Here is an 18,700-nt window from a genome sequence, read left to right on the forward strand (position 1 = left end):
CGTTGTGGCTAAAAGTTATGCACTCGATTTTAGAAGTAGTCTAAGAAAATAAGACGGTTTGTCGTTGCTTATCCTGTTTGGTTGACCGCTTCATAAGATTAGAAAGAAGCCTGCAATGAATCATGAAGAGGAGTCGAGACCACTGCTGGCAGAGAGTCATGGGCAAAGACCAGAGGAGGACCGGTCAGAGCAGGACGCCTATTTGGAGTAAGTCATACAGCTTTCAGGTGATTTAAAACAGCAATAGGTTCCTGAACTGCTCATTTATTCATTCACTGAATCAAAACCTTCCACTGAGAACACTGAGAATCTTCAGGTTACACAACTTTCGTCTAAAAGCACATAACGTTAGTAACACACTGCACATGCTATACCAGGGGTGTCCACTCCTCCTGGAAACCTACCACACTGCAGGGTTTAGCTCCAACCCTAATCTAACCCAGCTGATCCAGGTAATGAAGGCTTTAGGGGCATCTCAACATAAGAGCCAGGTTTGTTGGATCTAAACTCTCCAGGGTGGTACACTGTCAGAAAAGAAGGTATTGTGCAGGTACATTTTTGTTTATCAAGGTACAAACAATTTAAACGAACCCTCAAAGGTATAAGAATAAAGTTTTAAGGTCAAATTGTGTACCTTCAAAATGTTTTCCCCAGGGGAAAGGTAAAGGTTTGTACATTTTCGTAACATAAAGTTTCAGTATAGAACAATAAGATGAAAAGCCTGGAGTAAAGACAGAAGGTGTGGAGTCAATACAATTTAGAAATAAATATGAATTGCAATAGATTATGGTGAAATTATGTTCCATAACTACCCCTGTGGCAGTTTAGTACCTTTTTTGAGATTGTAGATGTCCAGGACCAGGATTGAGTGCCCCTGTGCTATAGTAATGAAAGCACTACTAATGGTGGTGTATTATTTTGGCAAACTATTTAGATATTTACAATGGTAGTCAGCAGCCTTTGTCTTAGAGTATAAATAATTGAATAGGTCTACAACTCGTGACAAGCTGAAACTATTTGTGGCTTTTTGTTCTTCAGCAAAGTAAGGAATGGGAAGTTGTACCTGGCCACCTTTGCAGCCGTTCTGGGTCCTCTCAGTTTTGGTTTCGTACTTGGCTACAGTTCCCCTGCCATACCAGACTTACAAAGAAGCACTGATCAAAGACTGAGGCTCAGCGCTGAAGAGGCTTCTTGGTTTGGGGTAAGAACTTTCCACTGATTCTGTGAAGTGAAGATACACATTGTAAGTTGAATAGTCACAAAGTTTTCAAGCTTTGATAAGGCATTAATCTAATTTAAGCTCTGTTAACTAGACTGCCCACCAAAGAACTTCCACCTTTTTGAGGAAGGTCTTTAAAACCTGTGCTCAGGTCAAGTGTTAAAATGGGAGCTGGAAAACTGGTTGCTTCTGCGTCACTTCAAAAGAGCACTTTCACTGTCCAGCATAATATGTCTTTTGCAGTCTGTGGTGACGATTGGAGCGGGTGTTGGAGGTCTGCTGGGAGGATGGATTGTGGAAAAGATTGGACGGAAGCTGAGCCTCATGTTCTGTGCTTTGCCCTTCATCTTTGGGTTTACCATCATCATTGCTGCTCAGAACCACTGGATGCTGTATACGGGAAGAGTGCTTACTGGTCTGGCCAGTGGAGTGACATCTCTTGTTGTGCCTGTAAGTGAGCCCATGTTATAGCTATTTTACGCTTAGATCAGTTGGATGGCAATATTTAAGCATGGCTAAAAGACATTATATTGTGAGACTAATGGTTTTATCTTACTGCTTGAGGCTACTCTTAGTACAAGACTAGAATTCTGCTAAGTGACGTTCTGAAAATCAAAAAATAAAAGCAGTTAAATATGTGAGTGAATTATTAGTATGTCCCACAAACGTACTTGTTTGCTTGTACTGGAGGACACTGTACACATTGTAAAGCGACTCCCTTCCAAATGAATCACTTAAAAAGCTTTTAAATGTATTGACTTCTCTAGAATGTCAAGATCAGTATTTTGATTTCAAAGTATTGAACAGTAACAACAGAATCTCAAGCTGAAAGATGGCAAGCTGCATTGCATATTCTTTCATGAGCACTGCATTGTGGACTGTTGGATTATAGCCTTATAAAATCTCTGAAATCAAAATGCTGTACTTGTGACCTTGCATTCATGTTGTTAATACTGAATGGCAGCTAAAAGAGTTGTGCAAATGACCATGGTAATTAATCCTTAAAGTTAGCTGTGCTTTTGGGTGAAGTATGCCTTTAATGTTTAATTCTCAGCATTTGCTTCTTTTTTGTTGCTCTAGCTCTACATCTCAGAAATGGCTCATGAGCGCGTAAGAGGAACAATGGGGTCCTGTGTGCAGCTCATGGTAGTCACAGGAATCATGGGAGCCTACATAGCTGGTAGCATTTTTTTTTACACTACTTCATTCATATATTTACAAAAGGAATCGTTCTTAGAGTGATGTCAGTGAACAGTATGTCTTCTGATTTGTGACAGACAGCCTAATGACCTAATGGAATAGACAAGTAATCAAATCAATAAAAAAACTAAGAAAATTAATTCAGTTTAGTTCTGTATGTGTCACAAAGAAGTAATGTAATCTGCCATTGAAAGCCCCTGTCACTACAGTAGCGTTCATCATGAATGCTAATAGTCTAAACCATCACAGTCCAGTCTAGTAACATTTGCTGGAGTAGGATGTGCTCTAATTGTTGAATATGTCAAAAATTCTTGACCTACAACAGTGCAGAAGTCAGCGATGTCCCTTTCTTTCTTTAATTTTGAGTCCAAGCAGTCATTAAGTTCAAGTGTTTTTTCAATTTTTAGGAGATATTTTTGAGATAATTAAATATAAGATAATTCTGTTGCATAAGGAAAGAGAAAGAAAGTCAAAGTAAAAAAGTGCAAAAAAAGAGTTTCCAAAACTTGAGTTCAAAATATTATTATGAGGTCTAGAGAAAATGGGACTCCTAACAATGGCAGTTTTTTTACCATATGATACACTTTGTCTTGCATCACAGTGGCACCATAACAGCCACATGAGTATCAAAACTGACTGAGGTCTTAACTTCAGTACTCTAAAACCAGAGTGCACAACGGGTTGTCCAGCACACACACACACCTGATTACACTTAACTGCCAGTGGGTGTGTTTGAGTAGGGAAACTACCAAACTGTGCTGGACACTGCTCCCCCAGGACCAGAGTTGTGCACCCCTGCTCTAACATCAGTGTAAAGGCAAAATGTTGTATTCACAAAAGCACATGTGATAGATCAGACAAAATACTGCACGCCAATCTTTCCATACTCTTCTTTTAAGCTGTTGTAAAAATATCTTTCTAAAACTGACCTGCAAACCTTGGAACAGGTTTGTATCAGTCTAAACAGTCTAGTGCTTAAGGAAACTTCTAAGTCTGAACTTTGGAGGTGTGGAAAAATATCCCTGCAGATTTGTTTGAAAAACTGAAAGAAAATCTCCGAAAAAGAATGGAAACTATAATGAAGGCAAAGAGTGGATGCACTAAACACTGAAATATTTGATATTATATTTAGTTGTTGAATCTACTGTCATTTTCTTAAAAAATATGTTTTTTGCTTTTTCCTGATGTTGAAAATAGCCATTTCTGCTGAAAATTATATAAACAAAGGGTGGTTTATAACTTCTGCACAGCACTGTTCATTCTTCATTTGTCTGTTTAGACTGTTGTCCTTTGTCCATGGTAATAGAGTTGTAGTCTGACAGGCTGTGCATCTCGTACCACAGATTTTGCCAAAGACTGTCCTATTTAAAGATAAAAGAACTCATTTTTTAAGGTCGTCCACATGTCACTAACGAAATAGACTGAGCTAGTTCTGGAATGCAGTAGCTCTTGTCAGATATGTTTTTCAATACGTCATGTCATCTAGCCACATGCTTAAGGAAACTGTTGTAAGTGACAGTCTGAGTACATGGATTTTGGCTAAATGAAAAGAATCTCCAGCATAACAACCAGCATACTGTGCATTTGTTATGTTATTCATTCAAAGTTGATATTTTGAATATATCTAAATGAAGTGTTTTGATCCAGTTGAAGAATGTGTTTCTAATAGGCTCTAAACAGTTGACTGTGTTGCTCTGTCAGGTCTGTTCCTGGACTGGCGCTGGCTGGCCATCACCTGCTCCATTCCCCCGACCCTGATGCTGGTGTTCATGTGCTTTATGCCGGAAACCCCCCGCTACCTCCTGTCTCGGGGGAAGAGGAGGGAGGCTGAGGAGGCACTGCGTTTCCTCAGAGGACCCAATGCTCCAGCAGAGTGGGAGTGTACCAAGATAGAGGAGGCATCTCGAGATGAGGTAGGCTTTGATGAATCTGCATGATGAACACTGCCTGTCGAAAGCTTGTACAGTTAAAGAAGTTTATAAAAACTTGGGCTCCCCTTGTCAAATTACGTTTTGCTGATTTTCTAAGTGGAAATACGTACACATTATCTACAGAGAATATTCTTCTGTATATTTTCATACACAATTACTGTTTATTTGCATAGTCTAAAATTGGTCTATTCAAGAGCTATGGCACACTTTTATGTTATGTTTCATTTTTTTTCCAGTATGTTAAATTCAGCAAATAAATATAGAAATTGTGCAGAAAATGCCACATTAAAGTTCAGAATGTGTTAAATTATTTACACTTAGAAGATCAGTAAATATGGAAATAATGCTGAACCCAACACATTTTGCATTTTATCCTCTTGTTGTGATATCAGCACTCAAACCTTTCACCTATGAGTAAAAAAGTTTTCAATATGTACTTTTAACAGCAGTTTGGAGGGAAAAACTGTCATACTATTATTTATGCAAAACGTATTCTTCATACCAAGGAAGACACTTTTATGAGGATGAATTTAATGTAGCTGATTCATCATCAAAACTTTTGCAGTTATGTTTCTAACTTGAGAATTAGCAGTGAAAATGAAATGTTTCAAAAGAAGTCAAGATGTATAATTAAGCTATTTAAAAAGGTAAATTGGTTCCTATTCTGAGACATATATTGTGTAAGGTGAAATTAAGGTGTCTGCATATCGTATAAACATGTTCCTGTATTGTATGCATGTGTTGCTGCTCTGGATTTAAGTTTAGTGTAATGAATGCAATTTAATTACAGGAAGCAAACTTCAGTTTGGCTGATCTGAAAGACCCTGGAGTGTATAAGCCTTTAGGAGTTGGCATCATGATGATGCTGTTACAGCAGTTCACTGGCATCAATGCCATCATGTTCTATGCAGAGAATATATTTGAGCAAGCGCACTTCAAGGTAGGACATTTCTTTTTGATATGGTATTAAGACATCTAAATCTGTATTGGTCAAACCACATACCAGGTTTAATACATACCTCAACAAACCAAACAACTGTTGGTCTTTGTCTAATTTAGTGTGCAGGAAAAACTGTGTCTGCAAAACATTTGTTATATTAAAATGTTTGTTGTTGTGTCTCAGAATGGCAATATCGCCACTGTCGTTGTGGCTGCCACTCAAGTGGTCTTCACAGCAGTTGCAGCTATAATAATGGATCGAGCTGGAAGGAAGGTCCTCCTCATTTTATCAGGTAAGCACTTCCCTTGTGTTGTTCCCTTGTGATACGTCCTATAATACCTTTACACTGCCTAACAAAAATCAGAAACATAGAATTTACCATATTCACAGATCTTTAGTCATTATATTGTCTATTTGTTTGCGCCACAGGTATCGCCATGTGTGTGAGTGAAGCAGCGTTAGGTGTCTACTTCAAGCTGTCCACAGTGAAGCAAGGTAACTCCTCACTGGTGAGCGCGTTCATGGGAGCTGAAGGCACAGTCAGTGAAGCGCCGCACCCTGATCTGGCTTGGCTTGCCCTTGCTAGCATGGGCATTTTTATAGCAGGTTTGTGTAATTCTGCTGAGTAGTGAAAAAGTACCTCACTTAATAACTTGCTTGTTTTGGGAGTCTGTTTTTATGTTTCAGATGTTTCAAAGAGGTTTTTCATTGGACTGGGTTTTGGCCTAGTTGCTGCTTGTCTAGAAGTTAATTTCAGAGAGAACACATTTTGATTCGATTTCCAGTCAAAATGGCCATTAAGTACAGGTTATTTGTTTTTTTTACTTGTATAAGTAAGAGGAAAGTCAAAAGAAAAATAAATGACAAAACTAGACATAGAGATAATGAGGCACATGTGCAAGACCTGGTAGGCCACCAAAATTGTCAGCACCAAGTCAGTAATACTTAAAAATCTCATATTTGTGAGCTCTTTTCTCTGAAAACAATCCTCAAGGGTTTCTGTCCATTCCTTCACTGTGAGAATACAACTCAACACTATGGGTCTAAAATAATGTGCAGTTGTTTAAAAACCTGTTATTGAGAAAAGGAAACAGACAAAAATACAAGTAAAATCAAACAAAAAGCTGGGGTGGCCAGTTCAGAACAATGAACTGGCCACCGTAGAGTCCTCACCTCCACATCACTGAATGTGTTTGGGATTACTTGAATCGTGAGAAGCAGAAAATGCAACCAACTTCTAAGACTGAACTTGTGTGAAAGGTGTGAAAAAATATCCCTGCAGGTTTCTCAGGAAACCAGGATGTTGTAATAAAGGCAAAGGTGGACAGACTACATACTGAACATTTGCTATTAAATTACTGAAAATGTGATATTAAATTTAGTATTTAAGGCTTCTTTGTAATTTGCTTTTAAATATATACCATATTCAGTTTTTCCTAATGCTATAAAATGAATAAATTGTACTTAATGACAGTGGAAATTTAACAACTGAATGGTGGTTTCTGACTTTTGCACATACATTACAGACCAAAAATACATCAGTTTGCCAACAACCACACAATATGTTTATTGACCACTAGCTTAAGCACAGGAGTTTTTCCAAAATATGTTTACATTCTAATTTCTTTGCAGCGACATTCTCTTATTCAAATGTATTATATGGGAAAACAATCACACACCTGCTTCATTTAAACCTTCAGGAGCATCTGAATGTGAGAGTCAGGTGTATATGATTTAGGGTTGCAATAAGATTAGGTTTCAGTCCGGTGTGCACTGTTGCTGCAGACATTTAGTCAAGCTCTTTTGCTCTGTTAATGAACATGTTACTGTCCATTTATCTCTTGAAAGAATTTAAATTTTGTACATGTGTTTCTCAGGCTTTGCACTTGGCTGGGGCCCTACGCCATGGCTGGTGATGTCCGAGATCTTTCCTACTAGGGTGCGAGGGTTAGGCAGTGCTGTCTGTGTCCTCACCAACTGGACCTGTGCCTTCATCGTTACTAAGTCCTTCCACAACCTCATAGTAAGAAGTTCTTCCCTTGCAGCTGTTACAGAACTACTAGTTGGCATTATAACCAGTGGTCCCAAATGATTTCATGCCTTTTATTTATGTATTTATTAATGATATTGATATCAACACTTTTACGTCAGTTGTTTGTGCTTTAATTGCAAGAACATTAAGGTAATGGGAACAGAAAGTAGGGAATCTGATCTGAGTCCCGTGTTCAACTTAACGACTCTTCAACAATGAATCATCAGTTTCATTACATGTGACAATGTATGTAAGTCACAGATCAGGTTTAATCTATGTCCAGGGCGGGTATTCCACAAAGACGGATTTCTTAGTTAGCCAGATAACATAAGCCCAAAGATGAGGACTGCCTAATAGGAATGACCTTCAGCTCTTTTCCTATTGGACAGGCTTAACTTTGGGCTTAAAGTGTCTGGTTAAACTGAGAAGTCCTGCTTTGTGAACCCCCCCAGGTCACTCTGCATTTGGATAAACACAACTAAAAGATATGTGTGCCTGTTGATGTGACAGAAAAGTTTTGGAGATGGTAATAGTTTAATTGTAATCCCACAGGATCTCATAACCAGTGCAGGAACCTTCTGGATGTTCTCCATCCTCTGTGCCCTCAATGTCATCTTCACAATCTTCTTTGTGCCAGAGACTAAAGGAAAAACACTGGAGGAGATTCAGGCCCATTTTAAAAGAACCCGCTAAGCCAAAGCTAAACTTTCATCTCGCAGCCAATCCCAAAGTCAAATGTAAATGAATGTTGTATGAGTCAGCACTGGCGTCTTATGATGTCTGAAGTTAGTAACTGGTCTTTAAACAAAGGTAAGGAGAACTATTTACATAGAAGTTCTTTTTTCAAGATGTTCATACATAAAGTAAGTAATATTAAGAAGTTAATGGAGCCCAACAGATACATTGGTTGGCCAATGATATTGGCCTATGATGACGACCTGTAGTTTTAACAGTATTGACAGAAATATCGCTACTTATGCATCGATAAATACTGTCTGTCTTTTCAGTGCAGCATTCAGCTGGGATTCAAACTCACTATCTCTCAGCAGTAACCTGAAACCTTAGACAGTTGTGCCACTGGGGAGCCCAATGTAAGTGACCCCTTGTTGATATAACAGAATTCCATACTACACCAGTGAATTTAAACACAAAACACCATCACGAAAAGAATAATAAAACATGTGCAATGTATCCAAACTTGATCTTTAGCATGAGAATAACATGTTGTATCTAGGGTTGGCAAACAATTAAAACAGTGAATTGTGATGAATTGCATTTCTCAAATGCTCATATTTGACCCTAAGGAAAGAAAGCAGTGCCATTTGTTACAGTTTTGTATAAACAAAGACTAATCAGAATATTTTTCTTTTTCTATACTTGAGTAACATTATTTTCATCATGTGAACGCAGTGTCCACATGAAGCTGAACACGAAAACTATGAACTGTGGTGAACACAGGGTCCAGTTATCATCATCGACATCCACTGAGAGCAACAGTGGCTGCATGTTCCAACGAATGAGTAATACCATTAAATACCATTGTACACTCTTTGGTTGAAACATGCAGCCACTGATATGTATATATATGCAGAGTGAATGGTTCCAACTCCTTCCGTTCTCTCGTTCTGTCAGCTCTCATCAAGCTGTTTATACAGCTTGTGGATTCTTGTTACAATGGAGGCTGTTGAGGGGTACTTTGCTGTTGCTTTTGTTAGTTTGCTGCTTGTTGATTTATCCGGTTTTAAGTCCAGAATAGTCTGCTGTAGGCGTTCTCCAGTGCTACTGATATTACAGATATTGCTGGCATCAGCTGTGTGTTTAGCTTGTAGATAATATTTCAGACTCAGCTCACTTCGGTAAAAACGTTCACGGCACTGCAGTAGCTGGAAATACCGTTGGTTTTATCAAGAGAGCCATCAATTTGCCTTGGCAATTAGAAGCTGTATGTAGAGGGCTTTAGTCATGGAGTCATAGCAACAGCATGTGAGCAGCTGGGTTGCAGTCTGATCTACTATGGCTGGTTTAAAGGATCAAACAAGGAGAATGCGTTGAAAAAAAATGAGTGGCATTAAGTTATGTAGTGCCTTATTAACAAGTTATTAACATGTTATTAACCTGCTAACTTTGACACCGCTAGACATAACACAAGAAAAATGAAAATAAAAAATAAGAGAGAATTAACAGAAGCAAAAGCCACAAAGAATTCTGTGTAGCTCCACCTCCCGTGCTACAATGTTTATATTATTTAGTAATGGAGTTTAAGATGTATAACAGTTGAGAACTGACAGGCAGTAAAACACTGTTTAACTAAAAATATTGGAGTATAAAATGAAAAATTAAATATATATAAATATGGAATGATATCACTAGTTTAGTATCAGGACTGTATATTGTGAAGTTTACCATTTGAGTCCTTTTTCAGGGATGTTTAACAAATCACAGTTCGATACAGTGTTAGTTTATTACATTACACTGCCATGAATTTTATGCAATGATTTAAATGAAGGTGCTTCTTTTAAGTGAAGGTGACCTAATAAGCTGTACCCACAATATTCACTGAACCAAACTGTGCCAAAAACACCTTAACGTACACTGAAGAAGGAACAAATCACTCTTCTGGTTAGAATTTTTAATTCATGTTTTTTCATTCTTTTTTTTTTTTAGTATTTTTTTTTAGTAATTTATCTTTGCATTGTTTATTTGTCTTGACTCTTAAATAAATTGTATTTTTATCGTCAGTTTTCAGAAGTTTGGCTGTGTGTGATTGAGAGAAAAGTATCCCAACACGTACTTTGACCCTTTCCCCTTTATTTACCTTTAAAAAAAAAAAGCCACTACAAGGAACAAATCCATATGGACCTAACGGTATTATTAATTCAGTAGTGATTACTCTTAAACCTTTTCATAGATTCCATACATAAATTTTACAGCTGCTGTAATTGTTCCTTTCAATGGTTATTGATTTTTATTTATTTATTTATTTTTTAAGTGAGACTATGGGGGGGAAGTGATTAATTAACCATGCTCTTTTCCATGTAAGCTTCCAAATTCTCATGAAACAAATCCCTACTTATGATGGTACCTAGTAGATGAGAAGAGTATCTCCTTATCAAAGGTTATTGTGCATTTTGTGAATTTCTCAGAATGTAGTACTCATGGTACCATACTGGGTTTAAAATATGTTAAAACATGAAATATCTTGTCTTTGTACTGATTTCATTTAAATACAGGTCAGTGAATTTGGAAATGACTGCTTTCTGTTTTTATCCGCATGTTACCTACTGACTGATGATTTTTGTGCATTGCACATTTGCCTCCAGTTGTGTGATCACTATTGCCCCCCAGCATTGTTCCACTGATTTTAAAAGAAGTTTGTATAATTCCTGGAAACTTTCTCATTGTGGTGTTTCCAACAGTCATGCTATATTTCTCTGCTCTGACATGATTTATTTGCTCTTGTCTTTTCTCATGTAATCGCAGGCTGCTTTCACTTCTCGTAATCCATTTCTGCATGTTTTCCTGTTTTTAGCTGGTTTGAAGAAAACAAGTTGCTGCTTGAATTTTACAGAGAATGTCTCTTCAAGCTTAGTCAGCAAAAGATTCGTACGAGAAGTGTTGTTTAAAGGCTAGGAAACACTTAAGAGACACTTAAGTGGAATTAAATAACCCTGCAATCTAAAGTAATGTGTCCGCAAGTAGAACAAGGGTGTAATCGGTTTCAAATGGGCCCCAAGTCAAAAATAAATAAATAAATAATGGCCCTCCATGCAAGATTTAGCTTTAAAGCTGCGTTCTGGATGTTTTGGTTGATTGATTTCAGGCTTTAGAGGGTATTACTTTAGGCTTTAGAGCAGCACTCGGACCATATAGCCCTTTTTGTTTTTTTTTCTTTCAATTTTAGTCAGAAATCTTACTGTGAGCAGCTTTAATGAATTTTTTTCAAATGACAATGTAATTTCTTGTTTGCTTATTATGGCTCATTCAAGCTGATATAATGTAGGCTAAGGGTTGAAATATGTTATCATAGATATCCATGAGTCGTAAAATTGCAAAAGTAGCAATATCGGGTCAAGATATTACACTACTTCACACAAAAGGCTCCAGTAATTGCCTCCAATTCCGTGCCTAGAGGGCTGCAGTCCAGCTTTTAGCTGATTTCCCTGTTCCAAAACACCTTCTAAACCTGATAATTAACTGTTTAGATGAACCAGGTCTATCTGTTCAGGACAATTACCAAAAAGTGGTAATATGATGATGTCATATAGGAAATGCTATCATTTCAGTAAAAGCACTAGTTTTATCTGAAGTGTATTCCTGGTAGGATTTGGCTCAGGTCTGTATCAGTAGCACTACTTGCCTAGACATATTTTTGGGAATGTGCTGTTACTCAAGTTTCACTTTTACAGTGGTGGAATTATGTGTGAATCATGTTTGGGGGCCTGGTCTGCTCAGAGTTATCCACATAAAGCCCCTGCGTTCCTGGAACAGCCTGCAGACTCTGGCCTCGTCCCCGCTGCACTGTGTGAGCTTTGCTTTTACACACAGCCTCTGGATTGCAGTCCAAAATGATTCTGGCTGTAACGGTTTTGTTCAGCGTCGTGCTGTGGACACACTGTCTCCACTACGCTGATGTTCAGCCACAGCAGGGTTTTGATCTGGAGCAGGTGAGTGAAATATGCCACTAAGAATAGTCTAGTGTGAGTATGTTAATCTGAGTAGGTGAATGAGTAAAATCTGGGTTAGCAGGGTTGTCAAATTAAACAAACAGTGCTAAGGTCATGCAGGATTGCAACATGCTGTGATTCTACAAAACAAAGCATTAGTAGCTCATATTTTATTAAGTACACTTAATAAAATAAAATAGATGTAAAGAATGCATTTTATTTTAATGGTGCCCTTTAATTTAATTGTTAAACTAAGTGTCGAAACTAGAAATAGTACAGTAAAGTGTCTACAGTCAGCCATCAAAATAAAGTTTTACCATAGTTTAACATAGTACATAGCACTGTTGTCAGAATACAACCATCAATCTCTAAAATGATGACTTTACAGGAGAAGGAAAAAACATGCTTTACTTTTAATGTAAGTCAGTGTAACCAGACTTTAATTCTACACCATTTCTTTTGGGCCATTTATTGTGAAATCTATATACAATGTAAAGGGCAGCAGGCATTTTTGTTATGTCAGAAACCTAAAAAACACGCTGCTTTGTTCCGACAGCAGCGATATACAGCACATTGTGTCTTTAAAGGGAAGTTCCACCAATTTTTCTACATTTCTGCATAGTTCAGTTGTTCAGATGTAAACAAATTCATACAGAGTGGTATGATGTAATGTTGTGAAGTGGTATATTGTAAGTAACTTACCAATCCAGATTTCTTTTGATTCTTTTGATTTCTGGTGAGAGGAACCAGAGGTCCCGATGTCTACAATGCATTTAAGGCCATTTTATTTGCTATCCTAATGATCAGTGAACCTATGCATGTCTTCTGAATTTTTATATATAATCGTGATAATTTTAGGGGTAAATCAAGGAAAAAAGTTTTCTTTCGGTACTATTTTGCCTCACAACACCTTGCATGTACATTATCACCATATATTTATTAAATATGTGTCAGGCCAATTCTTCTCAAAACTATTAAAAAACAATGTCTAAAGCTTTGTGTAATCATTTTTTGTGACGTAGCTTTTAGCAGCATTAAACTCTTTGAACATTTGGTTGCTGTCACCACCATTGTGAACAACTTTGTAAGTTTCTCTAGAACACAGCATTTTACATCAAACCACTCTGAATGACTTTGTTTACATATAAATCACTAAAATTGGTGGAATTCCCCTTTGACTAGACCAGGGGTACACAACTCTGGTCCTGGAGGGCTGGTCCAGCACAGTTTGGTGATTTTCCTGCTCCAACACACCTGATCACGCTCACCTGTTAATTGCCAGGTTTAGTGGGTGTGTTTGAGCAGGGAAACCTTCAAACTCTGCTGGACACTGGCCCTCCAGGACTGGAGTTGTGCACCCCTGGACTAGACACATCCATGTATCCAGTTAAGGACAACACTTATACTTCTTATACTTATGTACACTTTCAGAAACAAAGGTACGATACGGTCACTGGGGCAGTACCCTCAAGGGTACATTTCAGTACCTTTAGTCAGGGAACATAATTGTACCATAATCCATTGAAATGATATTTTCTAAGTTGTACTGGCTCCACACACCCCGTCTCATCTCCAGGCTTTTTTATTTTATTGTTCTGCTTTAAAACATTAGGTTGAGAAAAGGTACGTCAGTGGTTTATTTCCAATTTATACACTGTTAGAAATTAAGGTACTGTGCAGGTACGTTTTTCGTTCATCAATGTACAAACAATAAAAATGTACCCTGTAACATGTAACTGCATAGTACCTTAATTTCTAACAGTGTATAAGTTGGAACTAAACCACTGATGACTGGTAAACGCTTTTCCAAGTTTCACTGACATTAGATGAAAAGCTTTAGCTTTAAAACAGGGGTTTACAGTCTAAGTCCTACCGACCTCACGCTATGAGTATTTTTGTGCTTTGTCTCATCCAGCAGACTTGATTCAACATATTAACAAGTCCCTCATTGGCTGTGTCAGGTGTGTAGAGTAACCTTTAAAAAATAGGGTTCTTCAATAGAAGAGTATATAATTATATATTACGTTATATAATAGATCTTTTCCACAAAGGACATCCTCTTGTATATCGTTCTTTGAATAACCTTTACAAATGACTCTATATGGTACCAAAAAGGGTTCCACTGTTGTTACAAGTCAAAGAACTCTTTTTCAGTACTGCAGTCATATGCGAACATTTGAATGCCCCTGGAGAAATTACACGTGGTGTTAATTTTCTAAATGAAAATAACACATCCTATACAGAGAACATGCTTAAATATGGCTTTTTTTCCAGCAACCTTTAGTAGAGTTTAGCATATTAGAAACATAAAACATAAAATAGGCCATATTCTCTCAATGTTAAATTCAGCAAAAAAAAAGTAGTCGTGTATTAAAATGTTAAAAAGGATGTGTACTTATTTTCACAAATCAACAAAATGTGAGTTAACCATGGGTGCCTGAACATTTGATATGACTGTATATAGAACTCTTTTTTGCTGAGAGTGTGGAAATGCAAACATGTGCAGAGCATGAGGTTGTTAGGAGTGGGATCTTTTTCGGTGACTTTGACTTCTGTTATATTAGCCTCGTAGCTCCAGTGCAAAACTAAAGAAACAAACACTAACAATTCAAACACAAACACATGTCTTGGTCAATCATTCCTTTAAGTTATTGTGTGAATAGTAGTATGAGGGTACTAAGATGAAGTAACCACTTTATGAGGAGTAAAAAGACTCTGTTGTTTTGAGAAGCAAATGTAACTAGTTAACTTTCTATGTCATTGGAAGTAAAGGCTCTAATGCCTGTCACTCTTCTTCTTAGTTTGCAGGCTTCTGGTACCGTGTTGGCATGGCTTACGAATCTCCATCCTTTATTAAATACAAAGACAAAGTGCTGATCTCCAAGGGTTTCGTGGTTGCTAATGAAAACGGCAGTGCCAACCTCTCCATGTGGACTATGACTGAGTACAGTCTTTATTGCTTTGGAAATGAGTTGATCTTATGGGTAGAGAGTTAGCACAATACATTTACATGCTACCAGCTACCATGATAACTGTCATTTTTCACACTTCAGCAAATATAACATGTTATCAATACATTAATGTTTTCAGCATTGTTTGTATTTTATCTGAATCAAGCTTTTTTTCTGTCTTCTTAATTTTTACGCTCAGGTCAAAGACCTGCTTGACCAATTTGTATACGTATGAGAAGACAGATGTTCCTGGACTGTTCACATATTTTAGCCAAAGTAAGTCTCCCCTGCTTTTATATGGCATGTAAGCAGCTGAAAACAGCACAGATAAGAGAAATATCACTTTAGTAAGACTGTGGAAAACCCTTCCTATTGAAGACTGCTGGTAAGATTGAAATCATATTCTGCCATTAATCTTGTGTGTGGAGATGCTTGGAATTTCCAGATTTGCTTCCAAGCAGTGAACAAACTTGAAAGAATGGTCATGAGTGTGTAAAACTGCACAGTCACACAGAGATTACTCTTAGTAATAAAAAATATTAGATAGTTGTGATTCTTTATTTCATAGCTTTGATGTGTTTGGGATGGTCTTTGTAACAGGAAAGGGCAGGCAGCCACCCAGAGACCCCATGAAAATATATATATATCTATATATATATAAATATATATATAAATATAGCTGTTATTTGCAATTGTACCAGTTATCTTAATTGCTTTTAATGATGCCCCCTCCCTGGTCATAATGGACTATTCCATGCTGTTACATGATGATACAACTGCATAAAGACAGTCTGGTATGAACAAGCGATCTAGCGATAATCTACAAAGGAGAAAGGAGGTTCTTCGGTTTTGAGAGGGAAAGTTAAATAAAGTCATCAAAATGCTGTAGAGGAATACAAAAAACAAAACATTTGTCCCTACACAAGCCATGTTAGATAGCCCAAAGCTAGATTTTTTTGTCACAACAGAGTACTGCTAAAGTCCTTATAGGAAATGTCACTCAGTGTCCATCTAGGCAATGCCGCTGGGCAGTTATAGACAAAAGTATTGGGACACCTACATTTTACACCTACATCCTGGGGGCCTCATTCCTGCCTTTTGCCTAGACTATAAACCATTGCCATTTGCAGTTTACAAGGCTTCATACAGAGTGCAGGCAGGTACTCCTCAGGCTTCATAAGTGAAGAGTGAACAGAATTCATGAGCACATTATGATGATGAGCACAATCACTCATCCTGCTGTTTTCTTTACTGTAAGGACACAAGATAATGAAAGACATCACAGTGGTGGAGGCCAACTACACTGACTATGCTATGATCCTGAAATACAAGAAGATGGACAAAGATTACACTCAGGTAGCTCTCTATGGTGAGTACAAGAAGCACCTGCATATGTCCAACCAAATCTAAACCATGTGGCCCACTGCTGCACACAGTAATCAATAAGTTTGAGTCTGCCTAAGTTTTTGCTGGACTGGCAAGCAGGCCATCCTACTTGAGTCACAGTCTTTTACTGAGTCACTGACTTACTGACTGATTCTGTGTAACTGTAGCAAACACATTTGTGTGAGTGTGTATGTGTGTGTGTTTGTGGGATTATGCTAATAAGAGGCCTTAAGAGATGCACAGAGAACACAGATTTTAAATGTTTTTATTTTAGCAATGCTATTATATTATATTATATTATATTATATTATATTATATTTCGCACTCCCAGCCAGGTGACCAGGGTCCTTTCTGTGTGGAGTTTGCATGCTCTCCCTGTGTCTGTGTGGGTTTCCTCCGGGGACTCCCACAGTCCAAAAACATGAAGGCAGGCCAATCGGACATGCTAAATTGCCCCTAGGTGTGAATAAGTGTGTGAATGTATATGTCTGTCTGTCTGCCCTGCGATGGACTGGCAACCTGTCCAGAGTGTTTCCTGCCTCCTGCCCAATGACTGCTGGGATAGGCTCCGGCTCCCCCTGTGACCCTGAGGGATAAGCGGCTTAGAAAGTGTGTGTGTGTGTCTGTATTTCGCACAAGTCCTGGTACTTTTCCAGCCGTTGTCAGCCATAGACATGCTGTACACAAGCAAAGCTTTTCTCTCTCTAGCAACTAATTTTCTAAACCAGCTCACATTTCACTCTCCACCCCTCACACACCCCCAGGGGTGGTTCCTAGTGCTCCCTATATCCAATCAGCGACCCTAGCAAAATGATCCAAGTGCAATAAATACTGGAAAACACATCCTAACCCTAACCTAAAACTAACATGCCAAAAACATGTCTTGAACATGCTACAATGGAATGTCCAAGTGTTGATCAAATCTCAAGGCAAATAACTTAATAACTTTGTTCCCAATTTTTTAAATATTAAGTAAAACATCTACAAAATATTATGTTGTTTATGTAAAAAATGTCCTGTACTGTCTTTTACTGGCTTGTGTGATTTTGAATATAATTTCAGCTTTTCCTTAATTCATTTAAATCTATTGTGCAGCACTTTCAGCAACTTGTCATTTTTATATGTGCTTTATAAATAAACTTGACTCCACCTAATTCTCCTGTATGTCTGCTTTAGGTCGTACCCCAACTCTCGGGCCGGAGGTGGTAGAAAAATTTAGATTATATGCTCTGTCTTTGGGCTTTCCTCTGGAATCCATCGTAACACCAGCTATTCTGGGTAAGTCTGACGCAGTGTAAAAAAGCAATGCAAAGTAAATAAGACATTAGACTGAGATAAGTGTGGTGTGAGGGATCACAGGCCTTGTGATGTTTACAAAGCAAATACAGTGCAGTCCAGACTCCAGAATAAACAGTAAAATCAGGATGGAAATAGTTGCCCTTTGAAATTGAACTGAGATCAGTTCAGCTTTTTCTACTGCAATGATTAATTTCTGGATCTGGATATCAATAGCTGACCCTCTATCAGGTTAAAAGGACAATTTGAACATTGACCTAAACTGCTCTGAAATGTCTATACACATTTGAAAGAGTTTTTAGATGTCATAGTACACCTTAATCACGTCTTACTCTTTATGTAATTGTGAAAAATTATTCCTTCTGTTTTCTTCCAAGATCCATGTCCTATTCCAGAACCTCCTACCTTCAGACCTCCTACCAACACAACAGAAAAGCCGGTGTAGCAGAGTCACAGTATGGGTCAAGACTTGGATTAGTCTTGTCTCTTCATGTCCAGATGTGATCCAGATGTTTGCAAGAAGTTCATACTTCCATTATCTATTGTTTTATTATTATCTTTTACCCCCTATGATGTCTAATGTTTCTCAGCATGTACAGTAAAGAGACTTCATACTGAAGTAATTGTTTAATGTAATTTTCTGTGGACTTTCCTGGATCTACTGTTTTACTGTGTTTTTAATCTGAATACTGTTCTGGTTTTAATAGTAAAGGTTAGACATCATGCTGCGTCATTCAGTCTTGCCAGCAGAGGGCACTGCTGTTAAACTCTTATGGTACTCATTTCACACAGTCAAAAAAGCTCAGCTCTTCTGGACAGTCATGATCCAATCAATCATCACGAAAGGTGTTTGGAATTGAGCTGTGTAAATCATGTGTCAGGGCTCATCCATTTGTCATGATTTTTGCTCTAGGCTGCAATTAAGTCTGTAAAAGTCAAATGCACTCATCATTCTGAAACAGTGAAACAGTGCAGGTTGTGAAGCAACATTTTAACCTAAACTTCGAGAAGTTATGAATCACTCAGAATCCTCATCTGCACATGTAGGATACTGTGCGAAAGTCAGAGACCACCCTTAATG

At 37.8% G+C, this 18,700-nt stretch overlaps 2 protein-coding genes across 2 annotated transcripts; both read left to right on the plus strand.

Moving 5' to 3' along the window:
- The first annotated feature begins 115 nt into the window (after window positions 1–115).
- On the plus strand, window positions 116–10,152 carry slc2a8 (solute carrier family 2 member 8). The gene is made up of 10 exons (XM_036599186.1): window positions 116–207; window positions 1,039–1,201; window positions 1,463–1,669; window positions 2,300–2,399; window positions 4,121–4,332; window positions 5,141–5,290; window positions 5,474–5,582; window positions 5,720–5,896; window positions 7,168–7,313; window positions 7,875–10,152. Exons 1-10 carry the CDS (start codon window positions 116–118, stop codon window positions 8,013–8,015), a joined length of 1,497 nt encoding a protein of 498 aa, XP_036455079.1. The 3' UTR covers window positions 8,016–10,152.
- A 1,630-nt stretch (window positions 10,153–11,782) lies between these two features.
- On the plus strand, window positions 11,783–18,342 carry lcn15 (lipocalin 15). The gene is made up of 6 exons (XM_036599187.1): window positions 11,783–11,986; window positions 14,788–14,930; window positions 15,137–15,213; window positions 16,196–16,306; window positions 17,500–17,601; window positions 17,997–18,342. The coding sequence occupies exons 1-6, from the start codon at window positions 11,888–11,890 to the stop codon at window positions 18,062–18,064; spliced, it is 600 nt and encodes a 199-aa protein (XP_036455080.1). The 5' UTR covers window positions 11,783–11,887; the 3' UTR covers window positions 18,065–18,342.
- The last annotated feature ends 358 nt before the right edge of the window (window positions 18,343–18,700 follow it).

The sequence above is a fragment of the Colossoma macropomum genome, unplaced genomic scaffold, assembly GCF_904425465.1.
Source record: "Colossoma macropomum unplaced genomic scaffold, Colossoma_macropomum, whole genome shotgun sequence".
Taxonomy (NCBI): domain Eukaryota; kingdom Metazoa; phylum Chordata; class Actinopteri; order Characiformes; family Serrasalmidae; genus Colossoma; species Colossoma macropomum.

What these genes read in the sequence shown, in the direction of transcription:
- slc2a8 (XM_036599186.1), top strand. Translation starts at nt 116, where the DNA reads ATGAATCATGAAGAGGAGTCGAGACCACTGCTGGCAGAGAGTCATGGG. An exon ending in AAGAGGCTTCTTGGTTTGGG is followed by an intron (nt 1,202 to 1,462) that starts GTAAGAACTTTC and finishes TGTCTTTTGCAG; the next exon opens with TCTGTGGTGACGATTGGAGC. An exon ending in CATGGGCATTTTTATAGCAG is followed by an intron (nt 5,897 to 7,167) that starts GTTTGTGTAATT and finishes TGTGTTTCTCAG; the next exon opens with GCTTTGCACTTGGCTGGGGC.
- lcn15 (XM_036599187.1), top strand. Translation starts at nt 11,888, where the DNA reads ATGATTCTGGCTGTAACGGTTTTGTTCAGCGTCGTGCTGTGGACACAC. An exon ending in CACTCAGGTAGCTCTCTATG is followed by an intron (nt 16,307 to 17,499) that starts GTGAGTACAAGA and finishes TGTCTGCTTTAG; the next exon opens with GTCGTACCCCAACTCTCGGG. An exon ending in CGTAACACCAGCTATTCTGG is followed by an intron (nt 17,602 to 17,996) that starts GTAAGTCTGACG and finishes TTTTCTTCCAAG; the next exon opens with ATCCATGTCCTATTCCAGAA.